Source organism: Fringilla coelebs (genome assembly GCF_963513975.1).
Source record: "Fringilla coelebs genome assembly, chromosome: 7".
NCBI classification, from domain to species: Eukaryota; Metazoa; Chordata; class Aves; order Passeriformes; family Fringillidae; genus Fringilla; species Fringilla coelebs.
The window spans coordinates 9,610,635-9,637,188 of NC_140035.1; the positions used below are offsets into that span (position 1 = coordinate 9,610,635).

Sequence of the window (26,554 nt, forward strand, 5' to 3'; positions counted from 1 at the left end):
AAGGGACTTCTAGGTCTACACAAGGCTCTTCTGGGCAGTAATGCTCATATTGGGTACTTTATCTCTTGCAAGTGCAGGATCTGCATTTCACTTTCTTTTTTTTCCACAGGAATATTAAAAATATTCCACAAAGGAACAACCTGCTTTGAAGTCCCCACATACCACATCTTGCATGTACAGGTCAGTCCCAACATGGCCAGCATTAATTTTATTATTAATAAAGTGTGACAGCATGCACCTTATGTTTTTGGGATAACAGGGAGAGCTGATGCTGTCCCTTTCCCCACGCACAGCCAACAGCTTGAGGGCAGCTTGTAGGCTACTGCCTGTCCCACACACCACACTCCTACCATGGCAGAGGTTTTGGTGAGGCATTTAATGATATTTTTGCGCTGGTTGCGAGCAGTAGGGTTGTGATGCTCCCACAGCCACCCCAGGACTTGTTTTGATTTAGCAGCCCCGGGACAGTTAAAATGTTACAACTTTTGTAGGTGTGTATTTCCCAAAACAACAAATAGTCACTTAATCCAAACCTGGTTTCCCCCGGGGGTATGAAGAGGTTGAAGAAATCAGCAAGATTTGTGAAAGCAGAGTTGGAAATCAATGCAGGTAAGGGGGAATTTTGGCAGGTGGCATTACAGTAAATCACTTCTGTCTGAGAACAGCAACACAACACGTGTTTAAAACAAAATCTGATGGCGAGATCTAGCAGACATGAGGATGTCATGAAGGTCTGCAGGTCATGAGTAAGTTACCTGTTACTACAAACTGCTTTTAAAACCAATGATCAGCTCTAGGGATGATTTATTATTTATTTTAAAAGCAGAAGAATACAGAAAGCTCTCCAGCAACCCAAACGCGATCATAACATCCGAGGCTTCCTTTCGATCTGAAGTGTTGATGTCCCAGGCGGTGGGGGCGTGGGCCGTGCCAAGAAGCCGTCAGACGTGAGTGCAGCGCTGCCCGGGTGCCGTGGCTCAAAGAGCCCTTCAGTAAATGGACACGGTCTGTTTGCACAGAGAAAATCCCTGAAGCGGGAAAAACGCCACGTAAGAGCAGGCAGTGACCCGTGGGGAATGAGTGCAAGCCCTGCTGCGAGCGGAGAGGAGGGCGCGCATTCCTCGTGTGCCTGCGGGTACATCTGTGTGCGTGCCCGTGTGTCTGCGCACGCCGTGCGTGTCTGCCTGCGCCTGTCCGGGCGGGTACACGTGCATCCGCAGAGGCAGCCTGTCCCTGTCCGTGTCCGTGTCCGTGTCCGTGTCCGTGTCCGTGTCCGTGTCCGTGGGCCCGGCCGTGCCCGCGGGTCCCGCTCCGGACGCGGCTACGCCTCCCTGCGTGGGGCGGCGGGGCGGGGAGGCGGCAGCGCACCCTCGGGAGCGGGACAGACACACGCACAGACCCACGGACAGACGGAGAGGCACACGGACAGGGGCACCCGTACGCCTCCCCGTCCGGTCCCGTCCCGCCGCCCCCGGGCAGCTCCGCGGCGCCGCCCCCGCCTCCTCCTCCCGCCGCCGCCGCCGCGGCCGCACAAAAGGCGGCGGGGAGGGCCCGGCCGGGAAGGGCAGCCCGGCCGCCCCGGCCGCCGCACCATGCCCCGCCGAGGGGGGCTGCCGGCCCCCGCCGCCGCCCGCCGGCCCCCCCCGCTCCTCCTCCTCCGCCTCCTCCTCCTGGCCGCCCCGCTGCAGCCCGGCAGAGGTAAGGGCCGCTCCGCTCCCGCCGTCCCGGGCCCTGCGAGCGCCGCTCCGGAAGGCGGCTTGTCCCCCAGACCCGCCTCGGTGCTCTCCGTTACCGGCTGTCTTATCCGCTCCTCTCGCCCCCCTTCCCGGTGCCTCCCCCGGCGCCCGCTTTGCCGTGCGCCCGCAGCCGGCGGGACGCGGGTCCCCGCTGTCCCCGCTGTGCCCTGCCCGGGCTGGCCGCTGCCGGGGCTCTCCGCGCATCCCCGCCGGCCCCGGCACGGCGCTGGCCCCGGCCCCGGCCCCCTCCCGCCGTGCCCCCGGTTGCGGGTGGCGGGACCCGCGCTCCGGCAGCGCTGCGGGGCACGGACCGCATCCGCGGGGTGTAGCACCTTCGCCTTAAAAAGCACGGAACTGCTATTTATACACCTCGCTCTATGTATATTCCTAGTGGGAGCGGCTGCAGCCACTGCTGTTCAGGGTAAGCACTTCCCCGGGATGTTTGCCTGAGCGCGGTGTGTTGTTAATCGATGCGATGAGGAGTAGCAGCAGAAAGCCGCGCACAAGCTGTCGCCCTGCCGGTCCCCGGTCTCCACGCTCTCACCTTGTACCGTTCCTCACTTGCACCTTGAACCGTGGCACCCGGAGAGAGGTCCTTGTCCCTCACGGGGATGCTCCCAGTTTCCACACTCACACGAGTACTGCAGTTCAGTCAGTAACTCTGCCCCAGCAGTAGTGGAAATAGGGTTTCCTTCCTCTCTGAGCATTTGGGGAAACTTTCTTATAAGAAACCCCACAAAATGCCTAAGTCCACCATTCCAGTACTTACTCTAAGTGCTTGATATTTTAATGAGTAATCTTAGGAAGAGGTTCATCTTGCAGAGTGCTGTGGCACATAATTGCAAAAGCTCAGGAGAAGTTTTCTTAATTTTTTTTTTCTCTGTGCCTGGTCCATGAAATTGGTGGTTCAGTATTGCAGCAGATCATCTCGGGTCTCTTAGAATGCTTATTGCAAGCACAGATAAAATGCTCAGTTTTCATGCTTAGCTGTATAAAGTGCATCACTTTTTATTTTTCTCTGTCTTCCCTAAGCAAGCCAGTACATTCACCTCCGTTTGAGGAGCTGCCCAAACTAGGATTTCTTGCAGAACAGGTTTAAAATGAGGTCTGATTGCCTGGAGCATCTTTATGAGTAAATTTGATGAGTACCTTTCATCAGTTTCCTATCTTGCTCTGCATCTGTAGTTTGATGTATTAAAATCTCCGCTGCCTAGTGGAATACACTGTCATCTTCTGCTTTTCTGGGCTCTCCTGCAGCTCAATCCAAGGGAAGGATGTCATTTGGAGATATTCTTTGTGCTTACTGGATGCTACTGTGCAAAACAAGTAGGGTGCAGGGCTTAGGACTCAGTGGCATCAGTATGGAGGACTGTATGTGGGCAGTGCAGCTCAGCAATCCAGGGAGTGGATTATTTACCTCCAGAGTAATCCCAGCTAAACCCTGGATGGAATTTTCCCCATTATAAGAACTTCAGTTGATTTTTCAGGAGTGGTTTCATTAACTGTATCACAGTCCAAAGAGCAAACTGAGTTCCTTCCAGTCTCAGTGGGTGACTTGCCCCAGCATCTCCAAGGATCTGGACTGGCATGAGCATCATCAGGTCCTTCCTCTGCTGGATTTGGGAAAGACTGCACTGAACCAAGCACAGCAAAGACTTGCATCTGGAAAATCCTGCGTGTTTCTACTCCAACTCAAAAAGCTCAGGTTTCAGTCTAAAATTGGAGGGCTTCACAAAGCTCTGTTTTCACAACAATGCTGGAAATGGTTTAGTGTTGCTGCACAGTGGAAAGAAAAGCATACTTGGAAACTTCAAAAGCTGCCACTGGGAGGAATGTCACCCCATGGCTGGCCACAGGAGCGTGGGCTGCTTTGGTCATGGCACACAGAGGAAGGAGGAGACATTGGTTTTCATTCAGCTATTACTGTGACTAAGTAAACTCTCCAAAACCCAGCAGTCAGGAATGGAGGTAAATATTTCCATGCGGATGGGCGAGTGAAGCTGTGGGAGAGCCAGGCCTGGGTAGCCAGGGTATGAATGCAAGAATTTGCTAGTTAAAGCCCATTATTTTTGCTGGGTTACCCTATACACGGCTGCCAGAGCAGCAGCAGCTCTCAGGGAGAGGCCATCTTCAGGGTTTGCAAATGCAAGTGTTAGTTGCTGTCTAAATTTTAACTCAGTTGAACAAGTTACATTTTGCTTTATACTACTTATTTATGTTTTGAGCTCTTGTAGTGTCCAGGAGCTGGAATATAACTTCTGAATGCAAAAAAGGAATGAAACGCCTGGGGATGTGGTAACAGCCAGAAGGAAAAAAAAGCCCACACTCTTCAGAAGGCTCTTGTTTGGTATGAATGAGCCCAAGGAGCCTATTTGAATGAGTGCCATAGAGAGAGTGCAGGGCTTGGCTCTCTGGGGTTAGAGTTAACCACCTTGTGGGCAGCAGAGACCCGTCAGTGCAGGGCTCTGGCACGGCCAGGCCTCTGCAGTGACTGACAGGACCTACTTATCCTCTTTTTGTTTTTAGTCCAGGGCATGCCAGGTTTTCCTCCAGCTGTCCAGCTTGATTCACTGCTTCCTGTGCTCACAGCTCAACCCCTTATGGGAGCGACCCAGGCAGCCACTGCTTTCCATTTCTTGGCGCAATATTCACATGGGATACAGCAAAAATCCTTCTTCTAAAGCTATTGTGGCAGAAAGTTCTTGGGTCAGGAGAAAACTTCATGGGACTCTTCAGCAGCTATTGGCAACTCTGCGGAATCTGCAGATTACACCCAGCAGCAGCGTGGTGCGCTGGTATCTGCAGATGCAACTGGCTGAAAATAGAGGTCTGACAATGCTTTTATTGACATTTGGGCTGGAAAAAATAGCAGATTGGGAGTTCAAGCCTGAGGCATTTCATTTGGAGTGTGCAGCCACTGTGCTGAAACCTCAGTTGAAGATTTCTTTAATCATTTATTGACAGTGGAAGTTAATAGCTGCACCCGGGGGAGCTGGGCCATCAGTGGTATGGAAGGGCACATTCATAGCCACAGGCATACTTGAACAAGCTGCTGCATTCAGAGCCCATACCAGTCCACTTCGGCTTTATTTGTGTAGTTTCACTTCATTTTTAAAGCCCAAAGTGCAAATTGTGGATTTTGTAAGTGAAACCTGCTTGGACCCCTTGTGCTGCCGGACAGCAGCAACCCAGGAGCAAAGAGCTTCAGCCTGGCTGGTGCCCCTGCTGGGATCACAGGCAGGGAGAGCCCTTGGTGCCCTTCCCCCCCTGCTGCCTTGGACATGTCCCAGTGCAAACACACTGCAAGGCTTAACCTGGATATCCTGTGGAAATGTCTCTTGTAGTAAAGTAAAAGTGATGTACTGCAACATGAGTCCACTGTGAGAATCACCTGTGTGGGAAGGGGAGATGAGTGTGTTTCAAGAGTGCTTTAATATGAAAATTATGGGGAGAGGCCCTCCCCATATATTCAGCTAGAAAAAATGAGAAGATGTTCCTAAAGATGTATCTTTAAAAGTCAGCATCTCAGGGCTTTTGGACAGCCAGCTCCATGTTTCAGAGTGGTCAAACAGTTATTGCCTTCTGCCCACAGCAATGGGAGTGTTTGATTAGGCATATGAGTAGCTAGACTCTTTGATTAACCAGACACCATTGAAATGGAATAAAGAAAAAGCACCAGATTCAGTTTTTAGAGGTTCTCAGCACCTCAAAGCAAGTTTCTGTCCTTTTCATTTACCTTAGGGAGGGAAAAGAAAACAAGACCTCCTTACAGGTGAAGAGAGATTTACAGCTTCTCCTGCCTTTTAGGCTCCTGGGAGATTATTTGCTCTTGTTTGAATTTACAGTGTGTTTAGCATTAAGAATGTCTCAGAACCCCTTGGAGTGGAATAACCATTCAGCCCACACTGTTCTCTCTTGCTGAAGGTCTCAATCTGTGCACCAGTGGAAGCGCCACATCCTGTGAAGAGTGTCTCCTCATCCATCCCAAGTGTGCCTGGTGCTCCAAGGAGGTAGGTGGGCACACCTCATTTGACTTTCAGGCTTTTTGTAGTGCTGGAAGGGAGCTCTTTTCTCACCTTGCCTGTTCCTGACTCAAGGGCTGAGTGAGGGCAGAGGATGCTGCATGCTGAGTGTATTTTGGGTGTATGGGACTCCTCAGCTCTTTGACATCATAGGAAATAAGTCTCTGACCCCACTTTGACCCCCACACACCCTCACAGAGCAGCACTGTTCCCTCAGTCCTTCTGTCCCTTCAATTACCTTCTTGTTTTTGGTGGATGCTGGGTCCCTGCATGGGCTCTGTGTTACAGGGAGCCTTGCTCCAAAGCTCTCTCCCAAAAAGCTCCAAGCCCCTGGCTAGTGTCCTGCTACGTGTCCCTGGTCGTGTGGCCTGGCATGGGCTCTTTGTCTGTAACAATGATAATTCTCCTTTCTGAATCTATTGTGTCATTTGGGGGGGGTGACCCATGCTTCTGGCATCAGTGCCACAAGTTTCACAGAGTAACTGAGCACTTCAGAGGGAAATACATCCTTGTGCTGGTGCTGAAGCTGCTCACCCATAATTCAACTGCCCCTCTTTGTTTGCGAGCAATTGGAGGTACCTCCCCCTGCTCCCTAGGGGCTGCTCACAAGTTTAGGTCTATATATATAATCCAATCTTATCCAATTGTATAGTCTTATAATCCAATTGTAAGTCTTATCAAGCAGACTTACAATTTCTGAAGAACAAGGTGTGTGAAAGCCCTAATAATGTTTGATGCATAGAAAGCAATTGTCTGCTTAGTGCCTGTCCTAGGTGTTCAGGAGAGAAATATGGATGCTTTCAGATGCATGGAAAAATCTGAAAAATAGGCTGGCACAGCTGTTGTGTCAGGAACCAGTTTTGGGATGGGAGAACCCCAGAGCAGTAGATGATCTTGAACCTCTGGAAGGGCATGGCCAGTGGTGATGATGTTCTGTTCCCTGCTGACCCTTATTCCTCGAGTGTGGCCATCCCTGTTCCCTTCTGAGGACTCACTTCACCCTCCAGCTGCAGCTGGTGCTGCTGAGCTAAGGATGCAGGCTCTGTCCCCTCTGCTGTTCCCTCCCTCCTGCTGCCAGGCCTGCCTGGGGCAGCTGCCAGCTCCAGGGCAGAGGATGGGGCTGGGGCTGGAGATGGATGCGGGATGAAGGTGGCTTCCAGTCCCTCTGGTTTGGCTGGGTCTTGGGGAGGTGCCCCAGCCGCTGGCTCTCCAGGTCTGTTTCAGGGGATGTTTCACGGGTAAGCACAGCTGCAGCTGTGCAGGAAAACCTGTAATGCTGCAAACCCCGCACTGCCTGACAGCGTCACCGATTTCCTGCGATGTTTTTTCCAGCCAGGCAATTGGTGTGCAGAAGGGAAAGGGTAAAGCAATAGATCTTGCTTCTGAGACATCTTGTAAACAGCTGTAGGAGCTCCTCTTCCAGCCAGCTAATCTGTGGTGGTGAGATTGGATCCAGGAACGCTGGTTATTTAACTATGGGTACCCAATAGTTTGTGCTTTCTTTTGGCTTTTTTTTCCTTCCTTGGCATCAAAAGACAACTTTCTGTAGAATGCTGCTAGTGGAAATGTTTATCTGGTGGTCACTGTGACCACTAATTGTACTAATGGGACTGGCAGCCTGATTCTTATCATGCAAACAGGGTAGTTACTGAAAAAAAAAAAAAAGAAAATTCCTGACTGGCATGGAGGGGCCAAGGAGGAAGATGGGTGTTTACAGGGAAGTCCTGTAATACTTCCTGACCTTTAGCCTGCAGAAGCTATTTAAAAACATACAGTTCAAGGTGTATTGAGCCAAGAGCTATGTGTTCAAAAGCTGCTATTCCTATTACATGCTACATGCTAAAACTTAGCAAGTTCTTATCCTAATTCTGTATTTTTTTTGTATTTTTTTTTTTTAGAATGTACTGTTTGAAACTAATTATTTCTCTTTAGCTGAGATCATCAGGTGAGGTCATGGGATTTCAACAATACCTGGAGTTTTTCAACTTCAGAAAGTTTTAAAGTAATATTATATACTCTATAATATCCGCCTTCATTTCATAGTCATTTCACCACCTTATTCCCCTTCTCTCTGCTGCAGTCTAGTCAGATTTATTAAATTTATTAAATAGCTCTTAATGTGTTTTCCTTAGCTTTTTCCATTGGCAGCAGTTTGCTATCTGTATTTCCTGGTTGCATATATGCCAGTCAAATTTTATAGCTCTGCTGCTCTTTAAATATCAGGGGTAAGATATTGGAGTGTGTTCCACAGATGGCAGCTTTGTTATGGCAGATCCTCAGTCAGTTGATTTGTGTGTATTTTGTGCTCTCTTTGCATTTACTTTACAGGTTTGTGAGCAAATTGGGTCAGCTTTTATCGACTTTGCAAGCAAAAATTAATAATTTTGTCAGGAAATAAATATATAGTAGAAGTCTCAGTACATGTAGTATAATTCTATATATAATGTATACATGATGTTTAGAGATGTCTGTTATACAGTTTATATATATATAGATATATATATATACACACACATTATGCACATTGTGTAGCTATATTTGTAATTGCATTGTATAGTTATATGTATAATTGATCTTCCTGTATTTGTATACCTTCTTATATAGCTATATTTATAATTGCATAGTTATATGTATTATTGATCTTCCTGTATATGCACACCTTCTTATATTTCCTTTGGGGAAATATTTGGGGAATAATATCACTTGGTGGTACCATTATACCAGTTTCTTTGGGAGCTCTATCCCAGTAGTTTCCCAGGAGGGATATTCCTGAATTCACATTGCCCTGAATTGTGAGGGTAAGGGGATGTGTACAGATAGATCGTACAGCAGAGCAGGCAAGGTGCTCTCATTTTCTGACTGCCACCTCCTAACTTGTTGTTACAGGGTGCATCATGTCCCCTGGCTTGGTTGGACTTCTTTTCCCTTCTGCTTGTGCTCAGCATCTCTGTTCCCATCCCAAGGGGATGATGAATGAGCTGATGATAGCAGCTTCTGGTGTGCAGCAGCCCTAGAGCCTCCCGGGGCTGCTGAGCTAACCACAGGTCTTTGGGCTCTGGGAAATTTGGGAGCAGGCATCGATTCTGTTGGCTTGTGGAGGAATACCTTGAAAGGCAAGCCTCAGTGGTGGTGATTTCAGTGGCACTTAGAAGAGGAGGTGTGAATATGTGGCCTTAACCATCACCTGAGCATGCCTTGAAACAGGGATCTCTGAGGGAGAGTGACTCTTGGTGTGATGGAGACTGCTGCAGCCTCCAAGCTGGAACTGAGGAATCTGCAGGGTCTAGGAGAAGCTGAAAATGATGAGAAATTGCTGACATGGTGCTGGTAAAATGTTCTGACTGGAAGCTGCACACTGGCCTGTGGGGTTGCTGTATGTCTGTGGAAGCCTGGTTTCCATGTGTGGGACCAGAGGATGCTTGTGGAATTTTTTGCAGTGACACCTGGTTGCCCAGGCTGAGCAGGACATTTTGGGTTTGCTGGGGAGAACAGGGAGCTCAGGAAGTGGCTTCAGTGCTGTCCTCTGAGCTGCTAGGGCAGTGTGATAGAAAGGTTGTGATTGTGATAAACCTTCCTGAGGTGGTTGCAGGGGGTGAAGCTCTTCAAAAGAGCATTTGGGAGTACCAGTATGGGGGGGAAATGTCACCATTATGTTTTCCTTTTTGCTGCTTTGGGGAGCAGCGTACCAGTGTGCAGAGGCTCCTCTTGTTTGTTAGATGTGTTTGTTAGGTGGATGAACTGTGTTCATCTGTCCATTACCTATGTGGATGCATTTATGTGTGTACATGGAAACCAGAGATACGCATTAATTAAACTGAAATGTCCTTTTTGAGTAAGTGAACTGAAATTTGCCCAGTGGCACCCTCTGTTTTCCAGCAGGTGCTTTTACCCCATCCTCTTCCATCTCAGAAATGTATGCCTAGAGAATGAGGAAAGAAAATCAAGGTTGTTCCTAAAGGGAGCATGTCAAGGTTTTGTTTGTTTTTTGTTTTTTTTTAATGGAGAAAGCAGTCATGTTTCACACTGAATTAATGCAGAACTGGATTGATTAAAGCAAAAAATGATTGAGATCTTCATCAAAAGAGAACAGGATGGGCTGAATGGTAGGGACATGCCTAGTCAAGAATTAGATATTAGATACAGCGAGTGCTATTCTCCATTTTTATAGCATGAACCGAGCAATTTGTCTTAAAGCTGTCAAACTGATGAGCATGTAATTGTCACACTGTTGTCTCCATTCATCCTGTCTGCCTGTGTGCATTTGCCTTTGTGAGCTTCTGAGGAGGCTGGAGCAGCCAGAGTGACTGACAGGGCTGGGGATCTTACAGAGTGCTCCTCTGTGGCACAGAGCAAAGTTTGGGGTGGTTCCTCCTTGTGAGGGGCATCTGCTGCATTTCTTGCCCAAGCAGGCCTGCAGGCAGACAACTGGCACGTGTGTGGGCACATTGAATTGCTTAACTGACCCCAGGGTGTTCTCTGCTTGGGGAAGATTGGGGTTTGAACCATCATATTGTGTCTGAGCTGCTGTGGGGCTGCCTTTTGCTGTGGTTTCTCAGGAGCTGTCTGGACCTGTCCAATGCCCTTTATTCCCCAGGTCTGCTCATCCTTTTTCCCTTTACTGAACCCTAATGAGCCTTGATTTTCTCTGTCACAGAAAACTTGGATGGTACCTGGTAACCCCAGTTTTGGCTTTGGGTTTTGACCTATGGGTGCAGCTTGGGTGTTTGTTTGCAGGGTACAATGGTGATTGCTGGGACATTCCCAAGGCCACTGTCACCCTCCTGCTCAGTGTTACTCTGCCTGGGTAAGAAATCAAGGTGAAGTAGGGGTCAGTCCTGCACCCCTCTGTGCTGAGCTGCACCATCCTCCCCTCAGGCATTTGCAACCCTGAGGGTGGATATTTTCTTCCACCTCAGGTAATATGGCTTTTCACAGGACAAGAAAATAGCTGGATTTGATTGGAGCTGCAGGTTAGCAATTGCTCCCTTTGGCAAGTCCTCTGGACCCATTTTAGAACGAAGTTTAGAGAAAATACCTGGATCAAGCAAGGGGAACCTCGAGGAGTGCAAAGGTACTGCTGACCTAAGAGTTGTGTAGGGGCTTCCACCTGACCTCCTGGACTTCCTTTGGAATCTTTGGAGCAGATGCTGGGAAGGCTTGGGAACACCTGATAGAAGCTGCAGTTATGTGAGCAGCCCTAAATATTGTGCCATTTGGATGCTTCTCTTCAATGCTAGTTACTTGAGAGTAACTAGGAGTTCCCAGCTGAGCTCCAGTTTGTATTGCTTTTTGCAGCACTTTTTTTTGAGTGTCCTTTCTAATAGGTGGTAGCAGAAATGAGCTGGCAGAGGTGTTCACCTGGAGCTGTGGTCTGGGTACTGGGAGAGTAGGAGAGCATCTCCCCCTGCTGCTGGGTGGGTAGGCCCAGGTGAGCACCTGGACCCCACCAGCTTTTTTCTGGTTTCAGGTAAAACCGCATCTGAGAGAAACTTTTCTCCAAGGCTGCCTGAAATGTGTGGCTCTGAAAGGCTGGGCGTTGTTTTCAGTTTTGTGAGGGATTCTGATTTTTATTTTGTCATGCTGGAGATGATTTAAATAGTCCCAGTCCTCCTTTTTTGGAAGTTCATCTGTTTACACGACGTGTTCCAAGAAATTTGTGTTCGTATCCATCTGATGTGCCGTCGTCGGTTTCTTGGCTGGACCCTGCTGCTGGATGCTGGAATGCAAATCTCTCATTTTTCAAATAGCATTGGGACCTTGTAGTGAGAAAAATGCAGCTGGAAGCCTCTGTCTGTGTCCCAGGGCCCTGTATCCAAGCTTGTCCTTGAGGGACCCCTGGAGATCACCCCATAAGGATCTGTCAGGAGCCTCCCCCTCCTTGATGTCTCTCCTGTCCTTTCCTTGCTGGAGTTTCAGCAATAAGTGAGGTTTATTCAGCCCCATGCTGGTTTTGGCTGAGCAGCTGAAGGAGGGGCTGGCATGGCTGCAAGCATCTTCTCTGAATTATTTCATGTCATATTAGTCCCTCAGCCCTGGAGCTGAAGAGGGTTGTCTCTATTGTTGTCGTGCAGAAGTTAGTAGGAATCGACTGCTGAAAATCCAGTAAGTTTTGGGCATGTGACTTGTTCCTTTTGGCACTTTTGGGGAGAAAAAAAAAAAGGCATTCTAACAAACAGGCTCTTGCAAAAGGGTGCATTGTGTTCCCGGCTGTTCCTGAGCGCTGCCCTGCACAAGGCTGCTTTGTGCACCACGCACGGGGCTCGCAGCAAGGGCTGGAGCTCTGGGATGGGTGCTGGGACACTCCTGGCTTTCCTTTGGCAGTGGGCCTCTGCCTGCACCTCTGTGGTGGGCACTGTCTGCATTTTCACCAGCTCCTGTGAAGTTTCTCCCACCTCCCTTATTCCTCACACAGTGCTTGTGTTGGGGACGTGCGGTGTCTCACCCAGGGAAGAGGGAGCCACCCAGCCTGTCTTCAGCTTCACATCTTTACTTGGCCCTCTCTGGGTTGGTGGGTTTGTCCTGCTTTCCTCAGTGCCACCTCCTTGTTCTTTCTTCTGTCTTCTGCAAAGCTCCTTTGAGACGGTGCATGTGCATAAAATCATAGAGATGGCCATGGGCTGTCCCTGCAGCAAACCTAGTGCTTGGCTTTGCTGTCTTGTGGCCAGGCTGGGAACAGGTGCTGCTGCTGTGGCTGGGCTGAAAACACAGGCTTAGGTTTCTGTTTCAGTGCTCTGTGGGCAAACTCAGTGTTCAAAACCACACAGAGCTTCCTTTTTTGGTTGATCCTTTTGAAAGTCTCAAGGCTCAGTGCAGGCTCCTTCCAAGCACAGTCACCACAAAGGACACCAACTTCTCCTTGTCATCGCCTAGTTGTTAGATACCAGCATGTCAAAACAAAGCCCCTGCTGTGGGATTGATGCATTCCCCTCCACTTCCTTTTTGTCTCTTCTTCACCCCCCAGGATTTCAGCAGCACGAAGTCCATCACATCCCGGTGTGACTTCCTGCAGAACCTGGTTGCAAACGGCTGCGCCGGAGCCATCGAGAACCCCAGCAGCAGCATCAGCGTGGTGAGGAACGTCCCTCTGAGCAGCAAGGGCTCTGGCCAGAGCCACCTGGATGTCACACAGATCACACCTCAGAAGGTCGCCTTGAATCTTCGTCCTGGTGAGTCCCCAGCAGCTCTGTGGAGCGTGGGGGAGGGAGAAAGGGTGGCCAGGACATGCCAAGAGCACGTTGCAAATTGTGGCCTTGTAGCCCACTAAAGCAGGTGACTGCTGCCCCCTTCCATAGCTTTGAACTTTGGTGGTGAGTCACAAACAGGTTTGGGGCTGGGGCACGTGTCCTCCATGAGAGGACATCGCTGTTGGGCAAAGTCAGTCAAAGCCCACCCACAGCTGCTACCAGTAATGGTCTTAACACCTGCATGTGTTTAGGAGGAGCCTGCTCGGCTTCAAAATGGAATCACTGTGTGGAAGGAGTTAAAATAACTTTGGTTCCTCCACTGAGCTGACAGGGCATGACTCTAAACTGAGACAGATCCTTCTATAAATTGGAAACAAACCCACATATCTGTTTTCTGTCGGTATGCAAAAGAGCGATGGGATCAAGGCAGAAGATGGAGATTTGAACTTGTGACTCAGGCCTTGGACTGTAGCCAGGTCCCTCTTTCATTCTCCTGAGCCATCACTTTTCTTCAATCTCTTCCTTTTAATTAAAAATTAGAAGGGAACAGCTCATCTGAGCTATGCGAGCATGCTTGTTATCAAAAGTTTTTGCATGGTGGGGGGAGGCTTTAATGTGGGTTTAGAATTCTTGAAAAAATTTGGCAGCTGACATTTCTGAAGAGGGAAAAAAGCTCTTTATTGCAAAGATAAGAAGCAAATATAAAAGCTTGATTCATTATAAGCTATTGGTGTGGGTTTCTAAGGCTTACAGTTTTGTGACAGCTCTCATGAGCATACAGAAAAGAGAAATATTGATATTTGCTATAGAAAAACAGGGGTTTGAGCTGGTGCTTATGCTATCAGTGCTCTCCCAGAGCCTACCACTTGCTGCAAGAGTTTTTGTTTTAGTTGTGTAAGTTAGAAGTTGTCATGTTTTTCAATTAACTTCCTCCGCTGTCATTGGTCAGACCCTCAAATCTAAAATAATTTGCTTCAAAGCCTTAAAATCAGATACCTGAGAGCAGTCACCACTGTTCATACATCTGGATGCATGGCTTCTGCCATTGAATGTTGTGTTAAAAAAGGGAACAAAAGGGAGTTGTTATTACTGCTGTTTCTTGAGGCAATTCCTGACAGAAAGGGCTGGCTCAGCTTCCACATCTCATCTCCTGCGCATCCTCCACACGCAGTGCCTGGTGCTCAGCGAATTCTGCTTTGCCAGTCCCCAGCAGTTTTGCCCATCCAGTGTCCACTGCTCCAGTCAGTGGCAGGGTGTGGGGATCCACCTCCCTGTGGCCTCCTGGGGTCTGGCTTTTGGCAGCCTTGTGCTGCATAGGCTGGTGTAGTGCTTCTGCCCACCCTTGTGGGGACCACACTCATGGCCATCCTCAGTTCTTATGATGGAGAAGCCCTCCAGGTCCAGGCTGCAGGAATCGCCCTAAGGACCCCTGCAGCAAGTCCCACTCTGAGCCAGTGAACTCCTCTCTCTGTGCTCCTCTTGCAGAGCAGCACTGTCATTGCAAGACGAGGGACAAACCTAGATGTTTGTGATTAGTATCTCCCATTTTTCTTCTCTTTTTGATGTTGGGCAACTTCACCTTCATGCTGATGACTACCTAAACCCTTGCATTAGCAGGGCCAGTTTAAATTATCCATTAATCCTTGAGTTTGGGAGAACAGGTTTCGCCCTGTGAACCCAAGACAAAAAGGAGACAATGTTGATTTAATTTTGGGCATGAGGAGTGTCCTATTTCAAAGACGAGTTCACGCGGTGGCGGTCTGTGGCAATGGTGATCTTTTATTCTTAGACCACTAAGCAGAAGCAGAAGGGAGTGGATTGTCAATTGTTTGCTGTTCCCACCCAGGCAGTTTGATCTCATCATCCTGTGGCAGAAGTCACATCCCCAAATCTGTGTCCTCAGCTAAACTCCAAATGCCTTAAATTGATGTCCTTATGGGGTAGCTTTTGCATTGAGCATTTAGTTTTTATAATATTGCTTTTTAATCTGAAGCCCAGCTATAAAGCAGCGTGTCCTAGTTAAAAGAAAGAGCAATAGTGTAAACAGACTTAAAAAATGAATACATGCAGCTGTGTTGCTCATCAAGCCATAAACCTCACCAAGCAGGAATAAGCTGGATAAGCATGATTGTTGAGTTTATGTTCTTAAATTGATCAAAATCAATTTTTCCAATTTCTGCACTGCTTCTGCATGATGGTATCCAAGAAAAATTTCTGAATTAAGCTCTGAGTTTAAAACTTTTCAGTAAAAGCCCTAAGAAGAGGATGGTGGCAACAGTACATGAAGAAGGAGGGGGCTGGATTATCCCTAGAAGTGTGAGAGTAATACTGTCCATAGAGAATAATAAATTCTTTTGCACTTACATCTACATACATTAGTGATATTTTCTCTGACATAATTGGTTTGTGCAGTTAGGAATAAAAGAAGAACCAGCCACAGGATCCTGTTGGTTTTGGTGCTTCTCAGGGACTAATAAATTCATAACTATTAAGAGAAGCACGTTTGATCACAGCATCCCAAATACCCTTTCTGGCAGGAAGAACAGTGCTTTGGAAAGGAAAGTGTTGCAAAATAGAGAGGACACATCCCCTTTTTGAGTGGGAAAAATATGTAGCAATGAAAAATATGGGCATGGGAAAGAATTTTCCCAGATTTAAACATATTTTTGCAGCACTGAATTAAAGTCAAGCTTGCAATCACAGTCTTTTACCCTGCAATCAGTGCTAAGTTTTTGTGCTACATGAGTTGTGTTCTTCTTGGTTCCCCCACAAAATGCATGCCAAGTATAATGTGAGGCCCACCTGGAGCACCTGCTGCCCTCCACATCCCAGCCCTGTGCCCTGTCCTGCTCCTGCTGGACAAGAAAGCTGGGGAGAGGAAGGAGGAATATTTAAGGCATGAGCATCTTGCTGCCTACAGCTGGGCAATATCTACATGTGCTTGTTTGCACATGGTGCCTCCTGCAGCCCTGCCTTTTCCAGGTGGGGCTGCAGCAGAGTGCAGGGAAATGCTGAAGGAGAAGGAGGGTGTTGTTTGAGGGTTTGAGAAGCTCTGGCTTGGTGCAGCCTGACCCCAGGTGCCAGGTAGGGCTCTGGCACCAAGACTGCAGAGCCCTTTGTGCTGTGCATTGCCAGCATGGCAGTTTTGGGATGCTGTTGCTGCTGTTGGGCTGGAAGTAAGTGGGAGCAGCTGTGCTCCTGTGCACAAGGAGGAGAACAATAAAGCAGTTAGGGAAATGTTTTCACAATACTAAAAAATGTGAGTTCCATTTCTCAGGGGGAAGAAGGAAAGCCACAAGTGTTTTGCAGAACCTGCCACTGCCCCAAGTTCAGCCTTGCCCTCAAAGGGCTGGGAGAGGGCAGAACTGGGAGCTTGGTTTTGAAATGATCCAATTCCCTGGATCCTTTCACTGGGCTGAGACCCCAGTGAACTGGAAAAAGGGGCTAGTCTGGAAGCTGGGAACATGGGATCTCCAAAGCCTGGCTTGTGAGGTTGGGGTTTGTGGTTTTATTTAGACCCCTCCCTTAGCAAAGTGAAAGGCAAACTTTTGCCACCTGCTGTCTGGCTGCACCGAGGCCCATCTGGTGTGAAGCTGAGCTCACTTTGAAGCCACCTCAGCTTTTCTGAGGTGTAGGTGTTGCCTGTGGTGGCCTTCCCTGGCACCCCTTCCAGAGGGTATCTCTGAAAACTAGTGTGGCAAAGGAGAAGTTCAGGGCCGGCTTACCTCAGCTTCTCTTCACATCTGCACAACCTGTGACTCAGCCCTGTCAGCTCCTTCCCTTGTGCTCATCACTTCAGGAAGTTCCACCTCTGCTTCAGCGCTTCCCTGGGTGACCCTAACAACTTTGTTTTCCACTTCCCTTTTGCTCTGATTTCTCCAGCTCCATTTATGGGGGGAGCTCCTTTTCAAAGGTGTTTCTTCTGTGTTTGCTTCACCTTAACTTCCCTGCACAGCTCAGAGGACATCTTGCATTCACTTCATACTGTCTATTTTTTTCTGATCCTCTTCCTTCTTCTGCTCTACCTCCTACTCTCTTTTTGTGCAGGACTTCTTGGACTGCTCCTGGTTTTCTTTGAGAATGTACTCAACTAAGTGTGGGCAGGGTCCCTGTTGCAGTAGTCCATGAAATACCCATTTAAGATTCACTCTGCTTTTTTTTCCTAAGAAAACATCCCTGGACTGCACAGTGGACAACAGTGTTGTTCATGTGTCCATCCCTTAGATGTTCTCTCAGATGAGATGGAAAGACCCTCTCTGATACCTAATAGAGCTAAAATAGAGACAAGCACTCCATGTCTTTTTCTTGCCAGCCAATATGCCACATAGCTTAAGAGGACCCAAAGTCAGTACCTGTTTTCCTGTTAGTCTCCTGAGGGATGTATTTGGAAAAGCTTATTGCCCTCACCCTCTTCTTTTGAAAAGTGATCTCTCTGCTCTGCAGGGGGAAAAAAAAAAGTGTGATCTGGATTTTTATGTGTGCTGGGAGTGTGCTGCTCACCGTGCCCACCGTCTGTGCGCGTGCAGGTGACCGGACCTCGTTCCGAGTGCAGGTGCGGCAGGTGGAGGATTATCCCGTGGACCTCTACTACCTGATGGACCTGTCCCTGTCCATGAACGACGACCTGGACAACATCCGCAACCTGGGGACCAAGCTGGCTGAGGAGATGAGAAAGCTCACCAGCAACTTCCGCCTGGGCTTTGGCTCCTTCGTGGACAAAAACATTTCTCCTTTCTCCTACACGGCACCAAGATACCAAAACAATCCCTGCATTGGGTAAGTGGTGGCTGCACCTGGAGGGGCAAGGTCTGTGCTTGCATGGAGCCTGGCTGCAGTCTTCATGTGCCTTGTTGCTGTAAATAATGAAGCACACTTCAGCCCTGGCTTTTGGGAATGATGATGAGCCTGGCTGTCACTGTGATACTTGGGCAATTCAAAATAGGACAGCTTCTAATTTTGTTGGGAGATCTCTTCATCTAGACATGGGAAACTGTTGTACCAGGGAGCCTGAAGCTATTTTTAAGTACCTGAAAAGGATGCAGACATAGCAGTCTTTTTTACAGCCTTTAAGGAAAAGGAGCCAGAGCCAGAAATTCCTGATTTCTGATCCTAGCTCTGAGTCATAGTTTGGCGTTGAGTAAATCAATTAAGCTTTTTGTCTGCATTTTACAGATAAGGAGACCCAGGCAATGTAACTTCTTCTCAAGAAAAGTGTTTGGAGGAACTGAGATTTGCAGTGGCCTATAGTGCTGATTAATGAGTTTTTGTAGAGTGTTTTTACAGTGGCAGGAGGGTTTTTTCATCTTTTTTTGCGGTGGAAGGAAAGCAAACTGGTAGTTACAAAAGACAAAAATGATGTGGTTTACTTTGTGGTGGTATCAGAGCCTTCATCCCTTTATTTTCTTTTTCTTTTGCTTCTGTCTTTCCAGTGTCTTTTTGTTTGCCTTTTAACCACCAGAGTTGGGATCAAGTCCATTGAATTGAGGACTGTGCCAGAGTGAAGCTGGCTGTAGGGAAGGGTGTCCAGGCTCAGATGGGTTTGGGTGTTGGCACTCTCCTGGGAGAGTGTCACCTCTGACACCTTTGTAGTCCCCATCTTCACCTCATTCATCAGTGGGTGCTTCCTGGTCATGTAAGGGCAGTGAGGAGAACCCTTTCATTTGAGCCATTTGTGGATACTTACATTGTAAGATCACCTCATGTGTGGATGCCAAGCTCTGTGCATGCTCTGAGAGGCAGATAAAGACAGCTTGCATCAGCTGTCAGTTTCTAGGCCAGCTTTTGGCTCTGACCAAGCATTGGCATCTCACTGCACATTGCTTGTTGACCAGACAAAAATGATCTCTATTTGCTTTTCACCAGTTCTGTCCAGAGTGGTAACACAAATGGATTTTAAGATTGAAAACTCTTGCTTTAATCATGAGGCAAAAGTGACCACACTGAGCCAGGAAGGTGTCTCTGCCATGGTGGCATTGCACACCACACTCTTCATAGTGTTTCTCCCAGAAACTTGGCATAGCCTCTGAGGGATCCTCTGTCGTCTCTGTCCTCCTCAGTCTCTGACACCTGCCCTCAGGCTGGGGACAATCTCCAGCTGGAGAAATCTTGGAAACTTTGTTTGGCTGGTGTGTGATTTAATTGGTGTGACATGGCCAAGTGAAACAGAGTGAAACATGCAGGAGGAGATGGGTGCAGAAGGAGGAGAGGATGGAACTGAACAACTCAGCAACAAAGGTATACCTGAAACTTCCAATGACCTTTTATCAAGAACATCCAGAGCTGTCGCCTCAGCTTTTCCTACCATGATCAGGCTATCTGTGTGTTCCTTTACCCAGGTGCTTTTCTTTCTGTTTGTTACTTTAAGCCAGCCTGTTCTTGGGAAAACATTTAGTTAGGATTGCCCACAGCAGCTCATCTGGTAGGTGCTCCCTTCTGGTTTCCATGTGTCTCCTCCTCATCCAAACCAGGGGTGCTGGCTCCCTGCTCTCTGATGGAATCTCCTTCCCCAGCTTGCTCTGTGTGGGGGCTCTGGCTGCTGCCGTGTGTCCCTGCTGCAGTGAGGTGGGTTGTCAGGCGTGGTTTTGTTTTGACACCAGCTATTTCTGGTGTCAAAACAAACCATGCAGCATCTAAGAAAAGCTGCAAATAAACACGAGCTGCAGTGGGTGCTTTTTGCCCTTGGTCCAGGCTCTCCCCTCCTCTTCCTTCTGGTGGTGACTGACTTGCAAGTCTGGGTGGGGTGCAGCCCTGTTTCCTTGTGTCCTTCATCACCTCTTCTCCTGACTCAGCATCCTGATGGGCTGAGGGCAGCTTGCTGAGACCCTGCAGTGAGAGGTTTCAGACATGGCAGACTCCTTGCCTTGCCCTGGGTGCGAGCGTGATGCAAGTCTGGACGTGGATTATGGATCAAAAGGGATGGCTCTAATTGCCAGCCAAGCCTAGGGCAATGAGACCTGCCCCACAGTTAGGGGTGTGTGTGTTTGTATGGAAATCCCTGCTTTGGGGTCCCTTGTGAGGAATTTGAGTTCTCAGTGATGGTAAATTTTAAATACTCCTTTGTGTAAAAAGTCTCTTGCAACTTATACATAGTGGGTCATGTGTCAGCAGAAGCTCTTAATTGTACAGTGGGTTATATGTTTAAAGATAAGAGTGAATTAGTGCCAGGCCAACTCCTTTTTAAACACATTTCTTCTTAACCCTTCCCATCCCTCTCTCCTGCACACACTCACTGATTTCCCATGCCACTGGAGCTCTGCTGAGCTCTCCAGGTGAGCACCAAAACTGCCTTCTCATGGTTTTGTATGGGAAAAAAAGGTTTCCTGGTAGCCTGCCAAGACATTTCTCTGCCTTAGGGTGCCCCTCCCACCCTTCTGCTCGGGTGGCACCCTGGGAAGCAGAGATGGTGTTTGCTCACCAGCTTGCAGGGAGAGTGGGAGGAAGCTTGAGCTGGTGTTGGTTATTACTCCATCTCATACTGGGCAATTGCCAGGTGCCTGGTGATGTGGCACCCTGGGAAGCAGAGATGGTGTTTGCTCACCAGCTTGCAGGGAGAGTGGGAGGAAGCTTGAGCTGGTGTTGGTTATTACTCCATCTCATACTGGGCAATTGCCAGGTGCCTGGTGATGTGCAGTAGGTAGAGGGTGGTTCGTACTGGCAGGAAAACTGGATGACACAGTGAAAATCTGTACCGCAGAAAAGGGGAAAGCTAGTTCTTGGCAGTGATGCTCCTGGCCTTTGACACCAGCCCACAGGCTCTGCAGGTGTAGGACACGGCTGCCATGGCCTTCCTGGGCTGCTGGGGAGGGTGGATCTGCCAAAATGCAGCTTTCCTGTCACTGGGTCACGTCTTTGGCTGCAGATTCCCAGTGAAAACCACTTTAAGTGCTGAAACTGCAGAGCTGCATGGCCCAGGGTGGGCTGGTGCTCACTCTCCACTCACGTGGTACTTGGAAAGAGATATTCAGTCCTGGTGGGATCTCTGGAAACTTCAGCTTCTGAAAGCCCTTGAGAGGAAAAAAGTATGGACTCTACTGCAAGGTTTTGTAGAGAAATAGCCAGAAATTGAAGTGTCCAAAATACAAAGCACTGCGAAAGTATTCCAACCCTCTGAACAAAACTTTAGAGACCAACCTGGTAGAGCTGGGAGCTTCTGCAGTTCTTGGCTGCGGGTGTGGTTCCTCCCAGCTGACCACCCCTGTTCTTTCCACAGTTATAAGCTGTTCCCCAGCTGTGTCCCATCCTTTGGCTTCCGCCACCTCCTGTCCCTGACGGATAAAGTCGACCGTTTCAACGAAGAGGTCCAGAAACAGAAAGTTTCCCGCAACCGAGATGCTCCAGAGGGCGGCTTCGATGCCATTTTGCAGGCTGCTGTGTGCAAGGTGAGTTGCTCTGATTTCTGGAGGTTTCTTCTGCTCTGTTCTTGAGCCAAGACAAAGCTTCAGTTTGCCATTTCATGGAAGTAACTACTGAATTTTTCTTGGAGAAACTGAAAAATGCTTTTAAAAGTAGAGGCTTTTGTTTTTGTGTGCTTCCGTAGATAAGCAGGCATAGGAAAAAAGGTTAATTCTTTATCTAGTTTTAAGGGATAAAAATGGAGCTTTTGCAAACGCAAATTTAGGGCTGAGATTGCATTACACAGTTAGACCTTTGGTGCTGAGCACCTGGGACAGAATCCTTCCAGAGTCACATACTCTTGTGTGCAGCAGTACTGCACATCAGCTCAGTGTGTTTTTCAAGGGTGTGTCAAACACATCTTGCAGCAGTAGACCCGTGTTGAGGGTTGGAGCTGCTTCCTGCTGCTCATACTTTCCCTCTGTGTGTGTGGGGGGATGATCTCAGCTTTGGGTGCTGATAGCCTTCTCTCCCTCTTTGTCAGCAAAACTGGAGCAGAGTTCATTAGCTTGGTGCCATGTTAGCCATGTCCTTAGGGTTTTTGGAGATGCTTGCTTGAAGATCTTTCTGGAACAAGTAGTTGGGTTGCTCCATATCCCTTTGTCATGAATGAAAGTTTGCTCCACTCTGATGTTAGGCTGAGCTTCCCTGCTTATCAGGAGTGGTTCTATTTGCTTTTCCCCCTATTGCTGTGATTTGCTTTGTGTTTGCTTCAGCCTTGCTTAGTCCTTTTGGTTGGGCATGTTTTCTTCTGGGTCTGAATTATGGGAGCTGGGAGGTAGGAATGGTCTGTGGGAGCGATGGATTGCAGGCATGTGGGAAGCCAGATCTTTCCTTGCCTGGGTTGGCTTTGCTGTGCTTCATGGTCTTGGCAGGACTGAACCTGCCCCACTGGGGTATCTTCCCACAGATATTGTTGTTGGCACAGCTACAGTGCTGCTCCCAATAACTGTCTGGATATAAAGTGCTTCTCAGTTTTGGAGAGGTGGCTCCCATGGTTAGAGCAGGGATGGCTCAGGATGGTGACTCAGTTGTGCCATTCACCATGTGGGTTTTTGCACTCCCTTCCACGATGTTACTGCAAAAACAGGCAAATATTTCCCTATGGTGCAGCAGTACTTCATTGTGTATCACAAGGGCTCATTTCTGAGGTGCTGGTGGAAGGCAGGAGGCCTGCAAGATATTTCCTCTGAACTTGTGGAAGTCTCAGATTGTTGCTAAGGACTAAAATCTTTAACTGTCCTTCTTGAATGCGCAGCCTGGTCCCTTCTAAATTTAGCAGATGAATTTAGATGCTGGTACCATCTAAATTCAGGAATGAGCCCCCTCAAGGAAGGGTGAGCAAAGGTGAGCATGTGTACATGTGTGACTGTTGGCATGATGTGGCAGGTCATGACAGCGAATTTCTGCAGCCACAGCAGTTAATTAATTACTGGAGCTTGGGTGTGGGAAAGGAAGTCTGTGGGCCTGGTGTGCAAGGCAGAAGAACTGGCTGTGCCATGACTCATGCTGCATTGGCAGTGCCTTGCTCTGGCAGAGCAGCTGCCCCTCATCACAGCCATGAGCAGCAAAGATTCTGTCTGTCCAGAGTTAAAAAAGGCAAAATTTCAAGGCAGCTGATTGACATTAGGATGTTTGGTCCCATAGTCAAAATGGGAACTTATTGCTTAATTTCCTTTGTGGTCCCCAAGTGAAGGCCCAGACTGGTCAGTGGCTGTGGGTTATGGTGAGACTCAATGCCACTGAGATGGGTGAGGGTTGCAGACATCTGGGGTGGCAGAGAAGTGCAGCTTGCTGACAACGATGTTCTTGGCATGGAGTTTGTTGTCCTGCAGTGACTAATGGAGTATCATGGGGATGAAAACCCCAGAAGCAGACAGTAATTTCTGTTAACTCAGGATCTATTCCCCCTCCCATGCAAGGAGAGCAGCATATGGGTACCTTGGTGATTTCTGAGGTGGGTTTCCTCATCCCTACTGTGGCACCCCATTGCATCTCTCTGGCATGCTCCAGCTTTTTCCAGGGTAGTTATCACCTAGAAAGTCCTGTGCCTTGGGGGCAGGCAGTGTGTTCCCCTTTGTGCTCAGCATCAAGGGCAGAGCAGGTCATGGCACAGCAGAGCCTCGCAGTCTCCAAGCCATGGTGTCTAAACAAGGCCTTCTCCTCCCCTTCTGAGGTGTCAGAAACAATACCTCCTGTGTTGACTAGATGTTTTACACTGGAATGCATAGCAAGCATTTCTTCTGCATGAGCTGCCTAAGGGATCTGTAGCAGTCAAGTAATGTTTTGGCCTGGTCTTCAACCCAAGGAATGGGGAAAGTTTGTACAGCTAACAGAGACTAAGGAGCAGGCCCAGGGTTTGGCTCCTTTCTGAAAGATGAAGATATGGTAAATGTTATTCTCGAGGTAATGAAAGAGCCAGAGACAATAAGCCTTTATTCTGATGCTAAAATAGTATGCCAGGAATATTAATCAGCCTTCTGTAATTACATTTTCCATTTGCAGTATTTTGGTTTTCTGCCATTCTCTAAGTGCAAGCCTCATATGGCTTGGTGGTATGTGTAAGTTTCAGATCTTATATGCTAAGATGAAGTGAGGAGATAATGCTAGATTGGAAAATAAAGCATCTTTTGGAATGGTTTTGATTGGTGCTTGCTAGACCAAGGCATCTGGGAGACACTGAGTTGCCTTTCAGAGCAATACCAAGTGAAGGAGGTTTTGGCTTTTGATCCCTAAGACACACTTGCCTTGCACCTGTATCTGTTTCTTGCTTCCAAGAAGGTCTGCACCTGAAAAACTGGTGAGGTTTTAGACAAATTGATGAATCTGGGGGGTCTCCTGGCAACTGAGTCTTGGCAATTCGTTGGCTTTTATTCAGTGTCCAAAGTATAAATGTAGGTATTTTTTCAGGCATGGAAATACAGGCTTTGCTGCTTTTTCAACAGTATTTGGAGAGCTGTGCTGAGGCAGCTGTGGCAGTTTTGCCAGTCACTATTGGTGTATGGAGTGACAAGTTGGTTTTTTGGGGTACAGAAGGCAACTGCAGCTGGGTGTAGGAGTAGGGGCAGGATCCATAGCACCCCAAGCCCTGTGGAAACATGTTACTCTGCTTTGGGTCCAGTCCCACCCCTGCTTTAAAAATCCTTCTTATCCTATATGGATCAAAAACCAGATGAGAGGGTAGGCATTAGTGCCGGGTTTTTTGTTCAGCAATCCCAGTCCAATAAAAATAAATGAAATTCTCCTTGGTTATTTGCTTTAAGCAGAGTGGAGTGCTGCTCTGGGTTTCTCAGTGGAAACTGCATGCTGAAGAGCTGTATTTTCCAGTGCCTTGAGGCCACTGGCAGAGGCAGTGTGAGATGCTCCTTGGCATGCCAGCCTCCTTGGGGGGCTTTTCTCATAGGTCTACAGCTTTTTTTGGTGTGGGATCGGCACTGGCTCAGCCAGCCCATCCAAGGCACCCTGGTTTGATGCTCTGAGGCATCACATACTTTCAGTGCCTGGATATTGGCACTGAGACTGTGGGTGCTCATTGCTTTTTGGGAGTGAGTTCCTGAGCTGAGCAGCCACAGCAGTTTTGATATTGTTTATGTGGGAAATTTTGTCGGAGTCATGGAGAGTTTGTCTGCAAAGGAATTCTTAACCCATGATTTAAAGGTGGGCTTAGGAGGCAGGTGACCAGCACCAGCACCCCTGAAGTGACTTTGTAACTGCTGCTTGAACGCAGCTCCTTTTCTTTGTGGGCAGCACATTTCTAAGGAAATGAAACTCAGATTAATCCTTCTAATCTCTTTGGGAGTTTCTTGGCCTTAATAATTTAAAAAGAAATCAGCTTTGGATACTCAAAGAAAAGTGAATTGGATGGGCTTCTGTCTGGTGGCTGAATAGACTGAAAACTGCCTCTTGCATTATTAGAGCTGTAATCACTTTTGGGTTGAGTTCTTAAGAAGTTACATTTTGGCATGAGGTTTTAGCCCTTTGTCCAGTGGGGTAAGTTCAGAGGAATGAATCCTGCTTCCCAGAGCAAAAAGTATTCATTGCTTCCTGAGCTGGACTGTAACGTGCTGGTGCATGGTTAAGGATGTGTGTTGCCAAAATTTCTTCCTATGGCCTTATATGCATCATGAGGGTCTTTAAAATGTCAATAAAGAAAATAAACCTTCTGTAATTGGAAGGAAAAAGGAATCTACTGTAGAATAATGTCCCTGAAGCAAGAGTTATATTTATTGGAAAGATCAGCAGGCTTTGGGCTATGACTCACATTTGGAGGCGAAAATTGCACTGGCACATGTGATTCTACACCCTTCTGCCTGCTCTGCCCTCCTGCCCTGCCCACACCACTGCTTTCCATAGGAACGGCCAGCACCTTCCTGTAAACAGGGCAGAGTTTGGGTTTTGCTAAATAAGCTGAGCAGTAACTCTGGAGGAGTTGGTTATCTCCACCTGCACCATGTTCCCATCAGTGACCCAGCTTTTCCCTTGTGCTTTCCCAAAGGATTTGTGTGGTGGTACTCTGAGCCAGGATCTGGAGGGAGAGGATGCTGGCAGTGTGTGGGCAGGGAAAATGTGGGGCAGTGTCTTTGCTGGCAGATGGTCAGTGTGGCCAGCCCAAATTAAAGCTCCGGACAACGGGACTTTCTGCCTCCAGTCTGTGCCATGGCAGGATCTCCCTGTGTGGTCAGCAGCAAGACCCCTGCTCACCCAGCTTGGCAGTGACCTGGCACCAGGAGCAGCCACTGAGGGGGTTTGCTGCAGCACAGTGGTTTGCAAAAATTTCCGTTAGGCACCTCTGTTTCTTTCCACTTCCATTGCAACAAAGTGCTTCAATGTGCTGTTATAGGCACAGATCTGCTTCCCGGGCTGATGAAAACTTGGAAACCTGGAGAAGCTTCATGGGAGGGAAATGTTTGTCATCTAGAGTTTATCCCTTTAGTTAAAAACAAACCTGTCCTTGAATCTCTCTTCCTGCAAAGACAATGATGATGTCTGGTCCTTGCACAGAGGGACCAAGGATGGGTCAGAGGACACTTCATGTGCTGTGCTTGATGCCTCAGTGCATTCGTAGGGACCACGACAGCGTGTCTTGACATGACCATGCTTTTAAATAGGCAGAAGTTTCTCAGAGCAGCACTGTGCAGAGTGGTTGTGGGATTAGTGCTAGCACCAGTGCCAAAGGTCCCTGCTCTGCTCTGGCTGTGTGTGTACCCCTGCTCTCCTGGGC

At 48.3% G+C, this 26,554-nt stretch overlaps 1 protein-coding gene across 1 annotated transcript in view; it reads left to right on the top strand.

Moving 5' to 3' along the window:
• The first annotated feature begins 1,406 nt into the window (after positions 1–1,406).
• Positions 1,407–26,554, top strand: part of ITGB5 (integrin subunit beta 5) — a 55,970-nt gene continuing 30,822 nt past the window's right edge. Inside the window, exons 1-5 of the mRNA XM_084208971.1 lie at positions 1,407–1,698; positions 5,661–5,746; positions 12,720–12,924; positions 17,469–17,718; positions 21,152–21,320. Of these exons, the coding sequence (XP_084065097.1) occupies positions 1,593–1,698; positions 5,661–5,746; positions 12,720–12,924; positions 17,469–17,718; positions 21,152–21,320 (816 nt within the window). The 5' untranslated portion in view covers positions 1,407–1,592. The remainder of the gene's footprint in view (positions 1,699–5,660; positions 5,747–12,719; positions 12,925–17,468; positions 17,719–21,151; positions 21,321–26,554) is intronic.